We start from the raw sequence: 17277 nt of genomic DNA on the forward strand, positions 1-17277 counted from the left end.
AGCTGATATGCCTTTCTTGCTAGGATGTGTTGGTGATCAAAGGTGATGATTAATTCCTTCTACCCATTTCTGCTCTCGGCTTCCTGATACAAAAAACTGTTGATGAATGCACCCTGAGAACTTAAAGTAGAGCTGGCTATTTTTCATATATAAAAGTTTGTTTGTGCTTTTTAAAGATTATTTATAAGAAAACATTTAGATATAAATAATAAAGTAACTGACCCTTTCTTTGTGGCTGTAAAATGCAGCCTGCCAGTAAAAGAACTGGCTGAGAAAAATGCATTGCTTGTTTACACTCTGTTAATCTATAACAAGCTGCTTGGACATTAATGTATGTGGGTTCTTGGCGAGAATTTGTTTTTCACCTGTAATACATAAAATGTTTAATCATGTAAGAGACATAGAAAACATGATGATTTTTATTTGCATTCATTGTGATCATTCGCAATGTAACCACGTTGTAATTTTAATATTGCTTGAAAGATTTTACTGGGGTATATAAGCTATAAGGAAAAAATTAATGACACACAGAAGGGATACTTCTGGATAGAGGTAAGAAAAGGAATGCGAGAAGAGAGATGATAGATCCCGAAAGCATGTGTGCGTGTGTGTTTCCCTTTTTCCTTGGCCCCAGAGAGTTAAGTTTTGCCCTGCTTGCAGGCCCCACAGAATTCAGTTTTACTCCCTCAGACAGAAAAGTAAAATTGATTAGTTCGTTGACTCCATGGCTCTCTCTTAATCCCCGAGCTGCTGAAGGTTGGTCCTCACAATAACAGGTCTCTCTGCGCAGTACTGGCTGTCCCAGAATTTGTTATATAGATCAGGCTAGCCACCGACTCAGAGATTTGCCTGCCTCTGTTTCCCAACTGCAGAATTAAAGGTGTTTGCAACCACAGCTGGCCCAGACTTTCTGCTCTGAAAACAGAACCCTGCAGCCTCACTTGTGTCAGAGCTCTTCCTCCTAGCATAACACTGACAACCTCCCACGCTGCAGCCTAGACAGTGGGACCATATTGCACTGCTGAGTCATATTACAGTGTGGAGGTCCTAGCTGACAGACATTTGTATGGGTATGTATTCACTGCCTTCAGTGGGCTTACTTTTCAACCTATTTTTATTTAAATCTCCACTTAGAAACAGCTTATAATTCAATAACAAAACCAATTCAGCCTCAGGTAAGACCCTTCACCACTGGCTGCTGCCTGTAGATTGACTTACCTACAGTTACAGAACAAGTACTTAGAAACGCCTCGCTCAAATATTAAAAGTGAGGTAAAAGTCCAGCATCTTTTGTGTCTGTTTTATCTTGGATCAGAGTCTTATTAGCTCTGAACATAAGCATACTATCTAAAATTAGTGAGACAAAGTTGATTAGGCCCAAATTTATCTAATCTACCTCACCCTAGTTCAGCGCTGAGGCACAGACATAATAATAGTGATGTTTACTGTCAGCTTTTACAAAGTCCTGTTCAAATCCCTGAAAAGCCTCTAGAAGTCTTCATTCACTGTCCTAAAGCTGTAGTTCCCAAGGATTCCAGAAACAGAGATCACCTCATAATGAGATCTTTCTAAATGGGAACAATTGCCCCACAATGTAAACTGAGGCTGTCCCCCTCCCAACCAAAGCACGAAGAATCACCTCAGGGGAACCAGACAGCCTCTTAAGTACTGGAGACAGTGAACAGCCAGACCACAGTTTGGCCAAGCCTTCTGGCTGGGCACATTCTCACCCTACTCCAGTGTTTCCTGTCTGGATCTAGGCTCATGTCAATGTCCTGACACTGGACTGGGAAACCCAACCTCTATCTTCACAACAAGGCCTCAGTGGCTCAAATCCTTCCCTGCCTTTCGACTTTGTTTGCGTTTTTAAGTGTGAGTGGCGGGATCTAATTCCTGGGGGACACCACTCACTGTCCACCCCATCATACCTCTGGCCTAGGACTCTGGTTACAGCTTCATCTCAGGAGACTCACTTAAGCCTAGAGATGGATTACTGCTGACATTTTTTTATGACATTAACCTGAAACAAGTGACGGATCACAGGAAGAAGGGAATTCAGAGACTGTATTTCTGTTACAGGAGGAGTAAGGCCACATAAATTCTGACTTGCCCAGATAAACTAAAATTAAAATGTCTGTTTGAGAAAAGGGAAATGGTTTAAAATTCTATTACATACACAAAACATTTTACTGGATTCACAGCCTTCTGGGCCTTTGGCAATTGAAAAAAGCAATAAGCAAAGATAGATTCACTAAAGACAGGACTCAGTTTCAGAGACCATGATTGAAGTGCTAACCCTGCTCTACTCAAGCAGAAGAATCCACTCCAAAGTCACAGCAAGATGATGACTATGTGGTAGACAAAAAGATATGTTAACAAATGTGAAGCCAGTCTATCAGCTTTAGAGAATGCAAAGTACAGATGCCTCTGAAGTACATGATGATGTATTACATTTCTCATTTAATACATAATTAAAGAATGAAACCAGAGCTTCTTGAAGCAGGGGATGTGAAAAAAACAGAAAACTAACAAAGATAAAAGGTATCATCATCAGTCTGGTACTATATATAGCATTTTATTTTAGGAAACAATATTAAAAAATATCTTTCACAATACTGTTTAAAATAATGTTTTCAGAAAAAAATTAACATTCCTTTATTCAGAACAGTAGTTTAGGGGCTTATCTCCCTCCCACCAAAAAACCTTTTCCATTAAAAAAAAATCCATTTAATTTGTGCTGGTGAGATGACAAAGCCACACGATGGAAGGAGAGAATCAACTCCTTTAAGTTATCCTCTGACCTCTACACAAGCACCATGGCACAAGTACTTCCACCCCTACCCAAATTCCAAAAATCCAAGTTTCTTACTAGAATTTAGAAAAGTATATTTGACGGTTAAAAATATTTTGTGTGGCTGGGCAGTGGTAGCACATGTCTTTAATCCCAGCACTCAGGAGTCAGGGGCAGGCAGATCTCTGAGTTTGAGGCCAGCCTGGTCTATACAGTAAGGTCCAAGACAGCCAGGGCTATACACACACACACCCAAAACAAACAAACAAACAAACAAACAAACAAACAAACAAACAAACAAACTCTCTCTTGGAATGCCCCCCCTCCCCCCCCCCCCGCACCCCCGCCAAAAAAAATAAAGGTGTGTGTTCAGGTGATTAAATACAAAAGGATGGACAAACTGCTAATTCTTGGGAGTCTTGTTATTTGACCAAACCTGCAAATGCAGGCCATACACACAGATATTTGTGTGGTCGTTGCTGTGTAGGAGCACTCAGATGTCAGAGATGTGGGAGTCAGAAGTGGCAGAACAATACCTGCATAAAAGCAGACATGAGAGCACAGACCACCTTATGCACGAGGTGTGCACAGAAGGGCTGTTGCACTTCCCCTGGACTCTCACTATGAGGGGAGGTCCTCACTCAAGCACAGGGTGCCCTCAAAACACAAGGAGGTAATGAGCCCTTCACAAACCAGTATAAGTTACATAATCAAAACGGCTCTCTGATATGAGGCTGGGATATTTTATAATTTGTGATATTTTCCTTTAAAGAAAAAAAAATCAAAGGAAAGCTGGTATGATGGTTTGAAAGAAAATAGTCCCATAAGGAAAGAAACTATTAAGAGGTATGACTTTATTGGAGTGGGTGTGGTCTTGTTGAAGGAAGTGTGTCACTGTGGATCAAGGTCTTTGAGGTCGCCTATTCAGAGTGGTATATAGACTCCTGCTGCCGCCTGCAGATCAAGATGTAGAACTATCAGCTCCTTCTCCATAACCATGTCTGCCTGTATGATATCACATTTCCCATCATGATAATACTATACTAAGCCTCTGAAACTGTAAGCCAGCCTCAACTGAATGTTTTCCTATATAAAAGTTGCTGTGGTCATGGTGTGTAGGGGAAGGCCAGCCAATCACCTTGCTTGAAGGGCAGGGTCCCCTAAGGTTATTTTTTACTAATAAATATTGCAGGTGTGCTCCCCGCCTTCCCTTCTGCTTTCCTGTTCTCCGCGGGAACCTCGGTTCTGTAAGTCTTTTCCTTACTAAAGCTGAATATTTTATTATAATTTCTATCTGCCATTCATTTACGCCATAAGAATGGTGTCTCTTCACAGCAACAGAAACCCTAACTAAGACAGCTGGTGTGGTAGTCACTTCCATGACCCTAGCACTTGGGAGGTAGAGGCAGGGACACTGCCAATTTAAGGCAAGTGTGGTTTTAAAGAGCTCCAGGCCAGCAGGCAGGACTACACGTGAGACTCTGTGTCAAATGAAGATTTTGACTGTTTCAATATAAACCTGAAGATCAGAACACACCAATCTACCAAACATGCTCAAAAGACAGTTTATTATAAATCTCAGTTTTTAAAAAATGATGTAGCTGCTATAATGAGCAGTTTGATTGAGTTGTCTCCTATAAGCCCCAACATTTGCATACTTGGTCCCCAACTGGTAGCTGCTTGGGTATGCTTAGGAAGGGTGGTTTTGCTGGAGGAAGGATGTCAATGGGGATCGTCTTGGAGGTTTCAAAAGACTCTTGCCATTTGCTCTCTCTGCTTCCCATCAGTGGTTTGAGATGTGAGTCTCCAGTTTTCAGTGTCTAGTTCTAGTTGTCATGCCTGCTGGCTGCCACGCTTCCTTGACTTAATAGAGATGGACTTTGATTCTCTGAAACTGTAAGCCCAAAATAATCTTTCTTTTATACAATGCCTTGGTCATAATGTTTTATCACAGCAACAAGAAAGTAACTACAGTTTTGTGGCTTTTGAAATGTGTGACTTGTTTGACATGAGCAAACAAGTAAAACTTATAATGAGAAATGCTGTTTTTAAATTTTAGTCACTCTATGGAATGAAAGAAACACCAATTACCCTGATGCAATCATTACACACTGTATAAATGAACTGAAATGTCATGCTGAACCAAGTCAATAAATGTGATTATTATCCACCAATTAAGACTAAAAATAGAGTCAGACATGGTGATGCATGCCTTGGGCTCAGCACTTGGGGAGTAGAGGGAGCAGGATCAAAAATTCAAGACCAGCTTGGGTTACAGAAATGTCTCAAAAAAATCCGCCTAAAATAAAAAGAGAAAATAAAATCTAGCCTCTCTAAGTAGTTCTTGAAAAAACAGACAGCAAACTGCCTGTAATATCATCAAGTCAGAATCAGGGCAAGCACCATGCCCCATTCTCAATCCACTTTAGAGAATTACAACTGTAGAAAGACAGTTTCTAAAATAAGGCACTTAAAATGAGTGACCCTAAGCTTTTCAATATCACAAGGCAGAAATTGGAAATAAAGAAGATGTCAGGTCAAAAGAAGAGGGGACTGTTCATTCTGACACCCAGCTCCTCTTGCCTGTCTTGTTCAAGAGACAACAGAAGACCATAAGACCAAGAATGACGTTCAACAGTCCTCCAGCTCTATGAAGTAGCACTTGTGGGGCAGCTAATGTGTGCTCCTCTAGTCTTGTAGAGCTCTAGTATCAAGAGCTCAGAACTAAAGAGCAACTGTCAGAACTGTTTTTCCAAACCCTTGTGTACGACAGGAAAGTATATAAAAAGAATAGCACGAAGTCTTTCTGAAAGACAATGTAACACTTTCTCTAAACGTAAAAATAGAATTATCATATGACCTGGCAAAAGAATAAAGCACGGTCACATAAGGAGACCTGTACTATGTTCACAGCAGCATCATTCAGAGGGAAGCAGCCCAACTGTGCATCAAATGAAAACTGGACAAGCAGCATGTGGTCTTCCACACAGGGGAATATTAACCTTAAAAGGAAGAAAATTAGCTGAGCGGTGGTGCACACCTTTAATCCCAACACTTGGGAGGTAGAGGCAGGCAGATCTCTAAATTCAAGGCCAGCCTGGTCTATAAAGTTCCAGGTTAAGTTCTGGGACAGCCAGGGCTATACAAAGAAGCCCTGCCTTGAACAAACAAACAACAACAAAAGGAAATTCTCATATATACAACACAATCGAACTGTGATTGTGCAAAGTTAAAGGTAAGCCATAAAAATTCAAGTACAGCCAGGCGGTGGTGGTGCACGCCTTTAATCCCAGCACTAGGGAGGCAGAGGCAGGCGGATCTCTGTGAGTTCGAGGCCAGCCTGGTCTAGAAGAGCTAGTTCCAGGACAGGAACCAAAAACTACAGAGAAACCCTGTCTCGAAAAATCAAAAAAAAAAATCAAGTACTGCAGGATTCTCTTTCTATGGAGCTCTTAGAGCTGTCAAACCCATAGCTAGAAAGCAGTGTAGTGTGCTGCATGGGGAAATAAATCACTGCTGAGCAGACACAGGCGCCCAGTCTTTCAGTAGAAAAAGAATGTGAGAGAACAGTCAAAAAAATTGTACATGTGCTTAATGCCACTTAATGAGCTATGCACTAAATAGCTGGAAATTTTTACCTACATTTAAAAGTAAAGTGATGGAAAAACAAAAATCTGTTTGCCTATTTTTCAGAAAAAAATATTCTGTCTATTTCATGGTATTTTAGACTTCGAACAATATGGACAGTGGTACCCAAGCACCAGTGAGGCACTGTCAGAGGCACTAGCCATGAGCTGCCTTGCTTCCCACCAGATGATAATGGATCAAACCTCTGAACTGTAAGTGAGCCACCACAATTAAATGTTTTCCTTTACAAGAGTTGCTATGGTCATGGTGTCTCTTCAAAGCAACAGAAACCCTAACTATGACATGTACCTTGGAAATAATAATTAAAAAAAAACTCCTACAAGCAAACCACAATTCTCTAATGCCCTTTCAACCACAGCCTGACAATTTTTTATTCAGGAAGTCTGTTTCAGTAGCTCTCAGTTGAGTGTAAGTTAAAAGTTACAAAAGCAAGCAAGCAAGAGAAAAATATGACTTCATAAACAAGCTTGCCCAGCTGGGAATACAGACATAGAATTGAGGTCTTTACAGTAAGTTAAAGTTACACGGCAATTCCAAATATAGTTTTACTAGACATTCCTTCCTCTCTCCACAGGAAAGTGTTTTCAAATTTCCAGGATATGAGCACTGAATTCAAGTGATCAGATCACAGTCTTCTACATGGCCATGGGATAACACAGGTTTTTAAGCTCAAATCCACTTTTATAACCCCCTAACTGACATCTTCAGTCAAGACTTTATTGATCTCAAGTTACAAAACCCAACGACAAAAGCAATGCCTACAACTTGGGGAATCTGGCAAGGAAAAGGAAGGTCTCATTTGTTGCCTCATAGGTAGGGACTTGACATCACTACCACATACCACTCAGGAGATCTATAGAATCAAGAGGATTACAGATTACATGTTGAAACCTTTAAGAGGAAAATCACTCGAAAGGCATGGCTTCTATCCACTAAGATTCCTAGATTCTCTCCATGGGGACCACTGACTGGTGTCTAAAGTGGGCTGGAGGTGTAGCCACCAACGAGCACCTGCAGTTTCATCAGATGCCAGACAATGAACATGAGCTCTTAGCACACTGCACACTTCACTTGCTGAAGCAGGACCTTGATGAAGAATGAGGTAAATAGATGAGCTACTGGAGGGTATGGAGGATGGAGCTGGTGGTCTACTGAGCCTCACCATTTCTCTCACCAGGGTATGGCAACTTGCTGGTACCATGAGCTATGCCTTCTTTATTTACTTTCAGCATGGGTGGATGGTGAGGTTTGGGTTCACAGGCACAGGTAGAGGCAGGCAGTGAACATCAGTCTAGTGTCTAGGAGGTGGGAAGAGGAATGGAGGCTGACAGTCTCAAGTTTATTTCATCCATGCATCCGACTTACCAAATATTTAGAGTGCTACTATGCAAGAAAGTACTGCCACTGACAATGAAGTCCTGAAGCAAACAGACCATGAACAAAGAACACACCTTTCCAACCTGCTCAAAATTAATTCATCTGGGGAGACACACTGAATAGAAGAAAGAGATTCAATCGACCCATTTCATTAATCAACTTCCACAAAACCATTCTCCAATGATTTCTCATACATCTGAGCTGCATCTGGGCCAGGTAAGTGGTGCTATTATTCTACTATTACTCATACTACAAGAGTAGCCATGGCCATGCATACCCGAGGCAGGTAATCAGAGGGTCAACTGAGCAATAAAGAACAAAGACTGTCTCTGCACACTAGCTATAGTTTGTCCAATAAGGAAAAGATATGAACTGAACAGCCCACTCCCTCCCAATCCTAATTGTTATTTTTATCTATATACATGTAGTATCTGTATGTAGGTGGTGCATGTCACATTTGTGTAAGTCCCCAAGGAGGCCAAAAGAGGGTGTTGGGTCTCCTGGAGCTGAAGTCACAGGCAGTTATAAGATGCCACACAGGGGTAATGTGGGTCCTCTAGAAGAAAAGCAAGTGTGCTTAGCTACAGAGCCATTTATCCAGCACCTCCCCCTCAATTTTGAAGTGGCCAATCAAAGATCTTTGACCTCCGGGAGAAAAGAAAAATTAAGCTGATCTGTCAGCTCAAGGTCAAGATTTGGAAGGCATAAGAACTGGGGAAATGAAGCAAAACAACTGCCAGATGCTTCTAAGAAGTCAGATTTAGCTGCTTTACCATAAAAGGTGACCTTATACCACCCACAATTCTGTCCCCTGAAAAAAAAATAAGGAGAAGAGAACAGGAAGCAGCCTTTAGCATCTACTGAGTCCAGATGAGTGTATCCACTCATCATTTCAAAAGCCATGGAAACTAACCAGCTCCACTTTCTAGCAGCTCCCTAAGAATCAGTAATAGGGTACACAGAAGATAGTGGAACTCCAGTAGCCACTTCCTTCACTGATGAGGAGTCTGCCCCAAAGAGTTCAGGTAGTAGCAGAACTCAGTAGGGACCCTAAGCCTCCTGACTCATATTCCCTATCAAATTTCATTATATATTATTATATTACAAAGTAATAAAGTACTGACAGCAAATAGGAACCAGATGGATCACCCACAGTACTATCATCACACTTGGCCACCACTCTTTTTATCATATGCATATGGCTTCTATTTCTGTATTAAAATAATATTGAGTAATGTTCTTTTCAATACATAGGCCTCTCCAAATGATCATAAACACAAACCGTGATGTAGTGGTATGTACTTGTACCTGAGTACTTGGAAGGTAAAAGCACGAAGATCAATAGTTAAAGGCTACCCTTGGCTACATAGTAAGGATAGAAGCTAGCTTGGCTTCAATGAAAACCTTTTTCCCACTACCCCCAAAATATACTAACAATAATTTTATTAAACAGTGTGAAAAAAGAACACTGATTTGATCCAGAGCACAAGTAGTATAACCTGAAGTGATTTTTATCTTTGTAAGAGTTAGTACCCTCCAAAATAAGTCTGTCCAACTTACTAAGAAAATTAAAATATACAACAGTAACCAATTATTAGGACTTAGAACTCAGGTCCTTGTCATCAAGAGCTTAAAGTTGAACTCCCCAGGGGCCCTCGAGGTCCTGGAATATAAATTGAAGCTGCTAACTTAAAAATGTGTCCTATGTACCTACCTGGAGCATCAGGTACTTGAAGAGGAATGAAAGGATCAGACACACTTAGAAGTGGGATGCCAGAGTCCACAGCCTGCCTACCCTTCCTTTTTTCAGCTGGAGTTAGTTGAAGAGGAAAAATTAGGAGAGAAAAAATGAGAAAAGCAGAAAATATCAAGTAAATATCGATGCATTTACCATCTACTTATACAAGAGCTCAAATAACAGAGAAAATCCAAATTTAGACAGAAAGGAGGAGGTGAACTGAAATAACCCAACTAACAGCAAAACACCTAGAAGACACACCAAGGGTCCTGTACCACACTATAAATGCAGCGGGGTCAGAGTAGGACAGCCATGTGCTTCCTCTTAGTGCTCGCTACCCCAGGAATCTCTGCTCAATGTCTCTAGAAATTACTGCCCCTCACCCCTACACACTTTGGCACATAATGTCAACATATGTTTATCCATTTCCTGTGTACTTCAACAGCCCACATGTGCTCCAGGCAGTAACTGTCTTAGTGCACTATTACAATGTCTAACAGGTGCTGTGCAGTGCTCCTACCAATACTATTGCTGTTCATGCTGTATTCGGTAAACTTTAGTTCTAGAAACATTAAGTATCTTATAGCATATCAGAGCTTTAAATCTTTAAAGTCCTGGAAGTTTCTACTACTATTTTTCTCAATTTTTTTTTTCAAAGAAAACAAAGGCCCAAACTGAGACAAGTCAGAGGTCTGCCTGCAAAGCAAGCATCAGACCGGGGCCTCTTGGCGTCTACTCTAACAATCTTTACATTTCACTTTAGTACTAGTTTGGCTGTTAATTAAAATCCCATTTTGATTTCTAAGTGATTTTTTTAAATTTGAAAGTCAGGTATGGTGATGTACACTGTACTCTTAAGTATCCTAGAAGCTGAGGTAGAAAGATCACAAGTTTGAGGGAGGGAGGGAGGGAGGGAGGGAGGGAGGGAGGGAGGGAGGGAGGGAGAGAGGGAGAGAGGGAGAGAGGGAGAGAGGGAGAGAGGGAGAGAGAGAACAAACCCCAATAACAACAAAGGAAAGTGAAAATTATACAGACTCACAGGAAGTTGCTGCAGGCAAAGTGTGAGCCCCGTACCCAGCTTCTGCAACAAGCACACTTTCTGTACCAGCAGGATAGTACCACCCATGCTATTCAACACTATGACTTGAACTATTTGCTTTTTCCCTTACATCCTGCTAGAGTTTGGATTTGGGATATCCTCCAAAGGTCTGTAATGGTTACAGTTAAGTGTCAGCTTGCTATAATCTAAAATCACCCAGGAGATGGGCATCAGAAAATGTCTGTGGAGGAATATCTCGACTGTATAATTGAGATGGGAAAGCCCTCCCCCATTGATCACTAAATGAGAAAATGCCTTACAGCTGGATCTCAAGGAGGCATTTCACAGCTGAGGTTCCTTTCTTTTATGACTCTATAGCTTGTGTCAAGTTGACACCCAAAACCACCCAGTACAGAAAGTGTATCAAGGGTGCAGGGGCTTAAGAGGCACCCACGACCATGTGGGTTTTGAGGCTCAAATTCAGGTGGTCAGGCTTGGAGGTAAGTGCCTTTACCCATGGAGCCACTTCACTAGCCCATGCCAGATTTATTAAGTGAAGAAACAAACAGGTTTTAAAATATACAGATGGATATCACAGTGTCACAATCTTAAACCAAAACCTAAAATTGTACAAAATTGTGACCACATGTATTTTGGTGAGGAAGATCTATAAATTTCATTAGATTCACAAAGATGTTTATGACCCTAAAAAAGTTAAATGCAGTGTTCACATTGTGGTGGTTTGAATGAGAACGACCCCCATAGGCACATATACTTGAATGCTTAGTACCCAGTTAGTGGAGCTGTTTGGGAAGGATTAGGAGGTGTGGTCTTTTCAGAGAAGTTGTATCACTGGTGATGGACTTTGAAGTTTCAAAAACCCATGCCAGGCCCAGTGTTTCTCTACAAACTGCTTACCAATCAGGGCATATAACATTCAGCTACTGTTTCAGCAACATGCTCCATGATGATCATGGACTAACCCTATAAAACTGTTATAAAACTCCAATTAAATGCCTTTTTAAAGAAGAGCTGCCTTGGTCATGGTTTCTCTTCAAAGCAACAGAACAGTGACAAGACATACATCATGATGAAGTCATTATACTGTGTCTAGGTGATGAGATCATAGATGATTTGGATTGTTTCTACACAAATATATAACTTTTATATAATAAGAATGGATCATTTTTATTAATAATGGAGAAAACAAGTCTCATTGATTTGGTTTGGTTTTTAAAAATGCATGTGTATATATAATAGATTATCAAGTATAAGACAGTTTCTAAGTCTTAGAATCCTTCAAGTAATCCCGAAGACTTTAAGCAATAACAAAATCTTGCCAGAGCATTGGTCCTTAGATTAGAAATATCTACATAAGACACACACTGAACGGGGAGAGCAGATCCTGTATATTTACCACAGCACTCCAGCCCCTGAATTCAAAGTGATTTTTGGTGGTCCTTAAATGTCTTTTGGCTGGACAACTACTGAATGAAGGAAAGTAATGACTTACTACCAGAAACTGGGTTCTTCATATGCTAGAGCTATCTATGAAGTGGAAACAACAGTGATCCTCATGTCTCAGGCATGTGTCTCACTTACCAGTTCCAGCAGAAAATGAGGAAGTGGCAAAAGCATCTCCTTGTGTTGACTGGAAACCTGGGATCAAACTCTCTGCTGAGCCACCAAGCTTCTCAGGTAGCTTTCCTAGAGGGACAAAATACCACTGGGTTCATCCTTGAAGAATCCTGGGGTGCACAGACACATAGTGAGGTGAAGAACACTCTCTGATGTGACTTTTCCTACCACATTTATGGCAACATCATACCAAACAAACACCAAAAAGTCCTTGTCTGTGCTGATGCTCAAAGAACTGAGACGGAGCGACAGGGAAGAAAGCGGTGAGAGGCTGTGAAAGACAGGTCCAACAGCAGGGCTACATGACAGCTGACAGCAGAACAACAGCAACACATACCAAAAATTAAAAACAGACAGAAGAGCTCAAAAATATCAAAACAAAACCTCTGGGGGGCAGGGCTGGAGAGTTGAGAGGGTTCATCAGTTCAGAGTCCATACTCTTGTGCTTCCAGAGTACCTAAGTTCAATTCCCAGCACCTCTATCAGGCAGGTCACAACTACCCGTAACTCAAGCTATAAGGGATCTGATGTATCTGGCTTCTATGGACCTGCACTCACATGCATATAGCATAATGGACACACACATTATACAATTTAAAAATAAATAAAATCATAAAGAACCCAATGTCTCATTAATTAGACACAAACATACTAATTTTCAATAATGCAGCAAAAAAAAAAATTGTTTACAGCACAGAATAAGAAGTGGCAGAGATAACAAGGAAGAGAACTTGTCAAAGGAAATCAACCCTACGCCCTGTCTTCTATTGAAAAGGCTGAACCATCCAGGCATGATGGTCCACAACTTTAATCCCAGCACTCAGAGGCAGAGGGGCAAGTGGATCTTTGTGAATTTAAGGTTACCCTAGTCTACATAGGAAGTTCCAGACCAACCAGACTACATAGTGAGATACTGTTTCAAAACAAAATAAAATAAAATGATAGAAAGTATGTTTTTAAAGCACTGCTGTAATGTAAATCAGTTTATATCATTCACTGACTCTGCTCATTCTTTTGTTTTGTGCTGAGTCTGAGTACACAAGGGGTGTTTTTCTCCCAACTCCACATTGGAGAGATTTCCCAGGGATCTGTGGATTTGCCTATGGCTATTTTGGATAGAAACATGCCTTGTATTTAAGGAATCTCCTTTCTATGGTCAGTCAACAACACATAAACTGTGATCAGGACCCAGTATTCTGTGAGGCACACCCTCAGCTACTCTTTCTAGGGCAAGCCCATTGAGGATGAATGGGACATTTACACTTCTCCAAGGAATCACTCAGCTTGATGTAATTATCTCAGTTTATGCCACTGAATCCTTTCAAAGTTTCTCCTCTACGCTCCACAGTTCCCGGTGCTTCTCACAGTTGATCAGCATTTTTGAAAAAAAAAATAGTGCTACGGCAAAAATGAAAATGAAAAGTCAGTTTGCAAACCCCAAAACCAATCCTTTTCAAGACAGGTCCATGCTGACCTTTCCTAAGCACATCCCTCTACAGCTAAGACACAGACACAATCAAGTTTCTTTTCAGCCGACTTATAACCAAGAACAGGAAAGACTCAGCTTGCTCACCTTCCCCAAGCTTGGCAAAGTCCTTGTTAAGCAGTTCTTCAGCTGTGAGTTTGGAGAAGTTGTCATCATCAAAAGGATTCCATGTTGAACCTTCAGAAGCATTGGACACATTCTGTTGCGAGGTCCGTGGAGAGCCCGAGGGAGTGGTAGTTGCAGACCTGGGAAAGTTTCCCCCAAGGGTGAGGGAAAAGAAAATATAAAAACGCAGAAGGGTCCAAACAATTTTCTCTTCATTAAGGTACCGATTCTTTCCTTAATCAAACCATCATTTTCCACAGTGTTTCCCTAAAGGACCTCCCACAGACACTGAAAAGTTTAGTCTTTATAAACGCTGTTCCTTCTCTTAAGCTCTCATAAAACCCTGCAGCTTGCCTGTTCCTGGCAAAGACCTCACGTTAGGATCCACAGCAACCTATCCTGAGGGCCATGTATGAAGCACAAGCAACTCCTGCTGGGGCTGAATCCCAGGCCTATCAAGGCTGCCTCTGACCTTTCAGGATCTAGTGCGTATAGCACTAAGCTATCATCACGTGTTCAGAATATTGTCCAGGGGTAGAGTTACCACTACCTTTGTATGCCTAGATCACCTGCTTTTCCTCCAGTCTCTCTTGACTTAAATATGTTTAACTTTAGAGTGTATGGTTTCAAGGAGGCTAAAGGTCTAAAATTAGACGGACTTAATGGCCACCAAGACTGACTTTATGTGAAGCACAGAACCAGCTACCCAACCAGGTTCATGAAGGTTGGCTAAGTCTCTGTCTTTGGAACTCATAAGCCAGGCTGGCCAGACACAAAAATAATTCATGATAAAACATATGATGTACACTTAAAAGAAAAAGATCCCCAGACAAAATACTCCATGAGAGGGAAGAACAAAGCTTGACATGGAGCTAAGGAGGCCAAGTACATCCACTATGGGAGGGGGGAGCAGCAGCTCCAAAGATGAGCCAAGTCACCTGTGTAGACAATATTTGCTGAGGTAGTTACCCTCCAAATTTTGGGGGTCCAATAAGAAATTGTCAGTACAGAGACTTGGTCAAAGGGTTTAGAAAACACTCTCTATGGAGCATAGAACAGATGGGAGAATGGAAACTGAAAAGACAGTATCTGAACAATGCACACATTGTGGGCTAGTTCATAGTCTCTTACTAAATACAGCCATGCACTGGCATAAGCATGCAACCACACCTCCACAAGCTTATGGAAAGAATCATACAGTAGTGACCCAGAGCAGACCTTGCCCACATGGTAAGAACAAACATACTTAGATTTATTGAGACTGGCCTCAGCTGCAGCTGCCTGGAGCAGCTGGGTTGATTTGCTGGCAGGAACCCCAAAGACTGCACTGTGGGTTACATCACTGAGGATCCGCCTGTGCCCAGCACGCTGGGTTTTAGGGGATGATGGAGGAGTGAGAGATCCAACTTTCTGACCCTGGATAGTTGGAGGCGGAGTTGTCTGAACCTTTGGCTGTTGTCTTGGTGGAGCTTGAATCTGCAAGAGAAAGAGAAATGCAAAGCTTCATTATGAACAAACAAAAAAGAAAAAAGGAGGAAGAAATAGTTAAGAAAAACAAATTAATAACCATGTATAATAAAAACTCATTTGCTCATAAGATTTGAATGGCCAAGGTTATCAACAGCACCAGAAAGAAAACCAAGGCACCAACCATCTGAGCTGCAATGGAGGTAGACATCGCCAAGGAAGTGCCTGGTTCTTATTCACATCCAGTTTCCATTAGCTTCAATATACAAGTTAACCAGATGTGATGGAGCTACCAGCTTAAGACTACATATGCTATTCCCTGCCCTAAAGATCTAGAAGGTATCTTAAAGGACTTCCTACTTCTGAGGACAAATAGCACTTCATCAAGAATGCTTCCATGGGGCAGGTAATAGATTCTACTCTCTATTACAGCTAGAAGAGAAGATATACTCCAGCCAAGATGGTTTGGAGCACGACAGTTTCTGCTTAGAGTTATGGACTCCCTCCTACACTAAGTAAGTAAATCAAACAATCGCCGTGAGACTGAAGCACGGTAGCTCTTGTTTTATATTATTAAAGGCCTTCATTCCACTGATGAGATGGATTCACAAGAACCTATTTTTCTGTTTCAACCCCACATCAAAAGTGCAGCACTGGTGTAGCGGGATTTACTTGCTCCAATCTTCCTTGAGACACGGCACTGAAGATCAGTGGAAAACAGAGTGAGACAGAAGAAAAGCCTTAATGATGGCTGGGTTCACAGACGGACTCTTGAGAAGTAGTTCACAGAACAATAAACAGGTGGCAATGTAGTTGTGACTATGTGATGTGGGAGTGTCATACATCAATCTGTTGATTTCATTGGTTAAGCAATAAAGAAACTGCTTGGCCCTGATAGGTTAAAACATAGGTGGGAAGAGTAAACAGAACAGAATGCTGGGAGGAAGAGGAAGTGAGCTCAGAGAGATGCGATGCTCCCCTCTCCCGGGTGGATGTGAGAGCTCTACGCTCTGAGGCAGATGCAATGCTCCCCTCTCCCGGGTGGACGTGAGAGCTCTGCTCTCTGAGGCAGACGCAATGAACTCCGACCCAGGATGGACGTAGGCTAGAATCTTCCCGGTAAGTGCACCTAGCGGTGCTACACAGATGATTAGAAATGGGCTAAATTAATGTTAGAATTAGCCTAGAAGAGGCTAGATAGAAATGGGCCAAACAGTGTTTAAATGAATACAGTTTGTGTTTGTTATTTTGGGGCATAAGCTAGCCAGGCGGCTGGGGTGCTGGGGACGCAGCCCCGCCGCTCATATTACAACAACTATGTAAGTGGTCCTTAGCACAAGCCATCTGTATCAAGCAAAATAATTTTAAAAGCATTCAGAAAGCCACCTAAGCCCTTCTTAGTTCTGCCAATCTAGAAATAAAAAGTCTGGATACTGAGTGCCTCACGGACTTAACTATCCCTTCCCTCAAATCCCTTCACTCAAGAGAAAGCTACCTCTCCATACTGAAGCTCAGCTCCTACGTTGTGTCTCTGAAGACAGACATCCAGAATTTAAGAAACCATGACATAAAAGTTCAATGGGTCAGGATGCCTACAGCAGAGGAGAGTGTCCTCATGTTGTCCCTGGGAGCTGGAATGCTTTTTGAGGCTCACTATCTTCCTGTGTCTGTATGCCAATCACCCCATTAACAAGATGAATGAGAGCACAACTATAAGGTTCTACTGCCAACCAGACTAAGGCAGGAAGGGTGACAGCCCACCAGGGAGCATGGACTCTGTGAAGGTCAAAGTGCTGGCAGTGCATCTTCCTTTGGGGGCCTAGAGCTACATAAGAAAGGCCTTCTAAATGTCAGTATCCAAGAGGGTCAGCTGTGAACTGGCTTATCTCACTGCAAAAGGGTACTTCACAGTTATGATGGACTCTGTGAAGGGGCATCCGCACTATTGAGAGAACACATAACAGATGCCTCCACTGGGAGGATTCCGA

At 41.8% G+C, this 17277-nt stretch overlaps 1 protein-coding gene across 4 annotated transcripts in view; it reads right to left on the reverse strand.

The window, feature by feature from the left end:
- Aak1 (AP2 associated kinase 1) overlaps positions 1-17277 on the reverse strand; it is a 145205-nt gene that overhangs the window by 17514 nt on the left and 110414 nt on the right. For 3 of the 4 annotated variants that reach the window (XM_075983585.1, XM_075983584.1, XM_075983587.1), the window contains exons 14-17: positions 15069-15298; positions 13805-13962; positions 12196-12300; positions 9531-9626 (exon numbers count right to left, since the gene is read on the reverse strand). In XM_075983585.1, coding sequence (XP_075839700.1) covers positions 9531-9626; positions 12196-12300; positions 13805-13962; positions 15069-15298 — 589 coding nt within the window. The remainder of the gene's footprint in view (positions 1-9530; positions 9627-12195; positions 12301-13804; positions 13963-15068; positions 15299-17277) is intronic. The other variant, XM_075983586.1, reaches the window with a different exon arrangement.

Source organism: Microtus pennsylvanicus, chromosome 8, assembly GCF_037038515.1.
Source record: "Microtus pennsylvanicus isolate mMicPen1 chromosome 8, mMicPen1.hap1, whole genome shotgun sequence".
NCBI lineage: Eukaryota > Metazoa > Chordata > Mammalia > Rodentia > Cricetidae > Microtus > Microtus pennsylvanicus.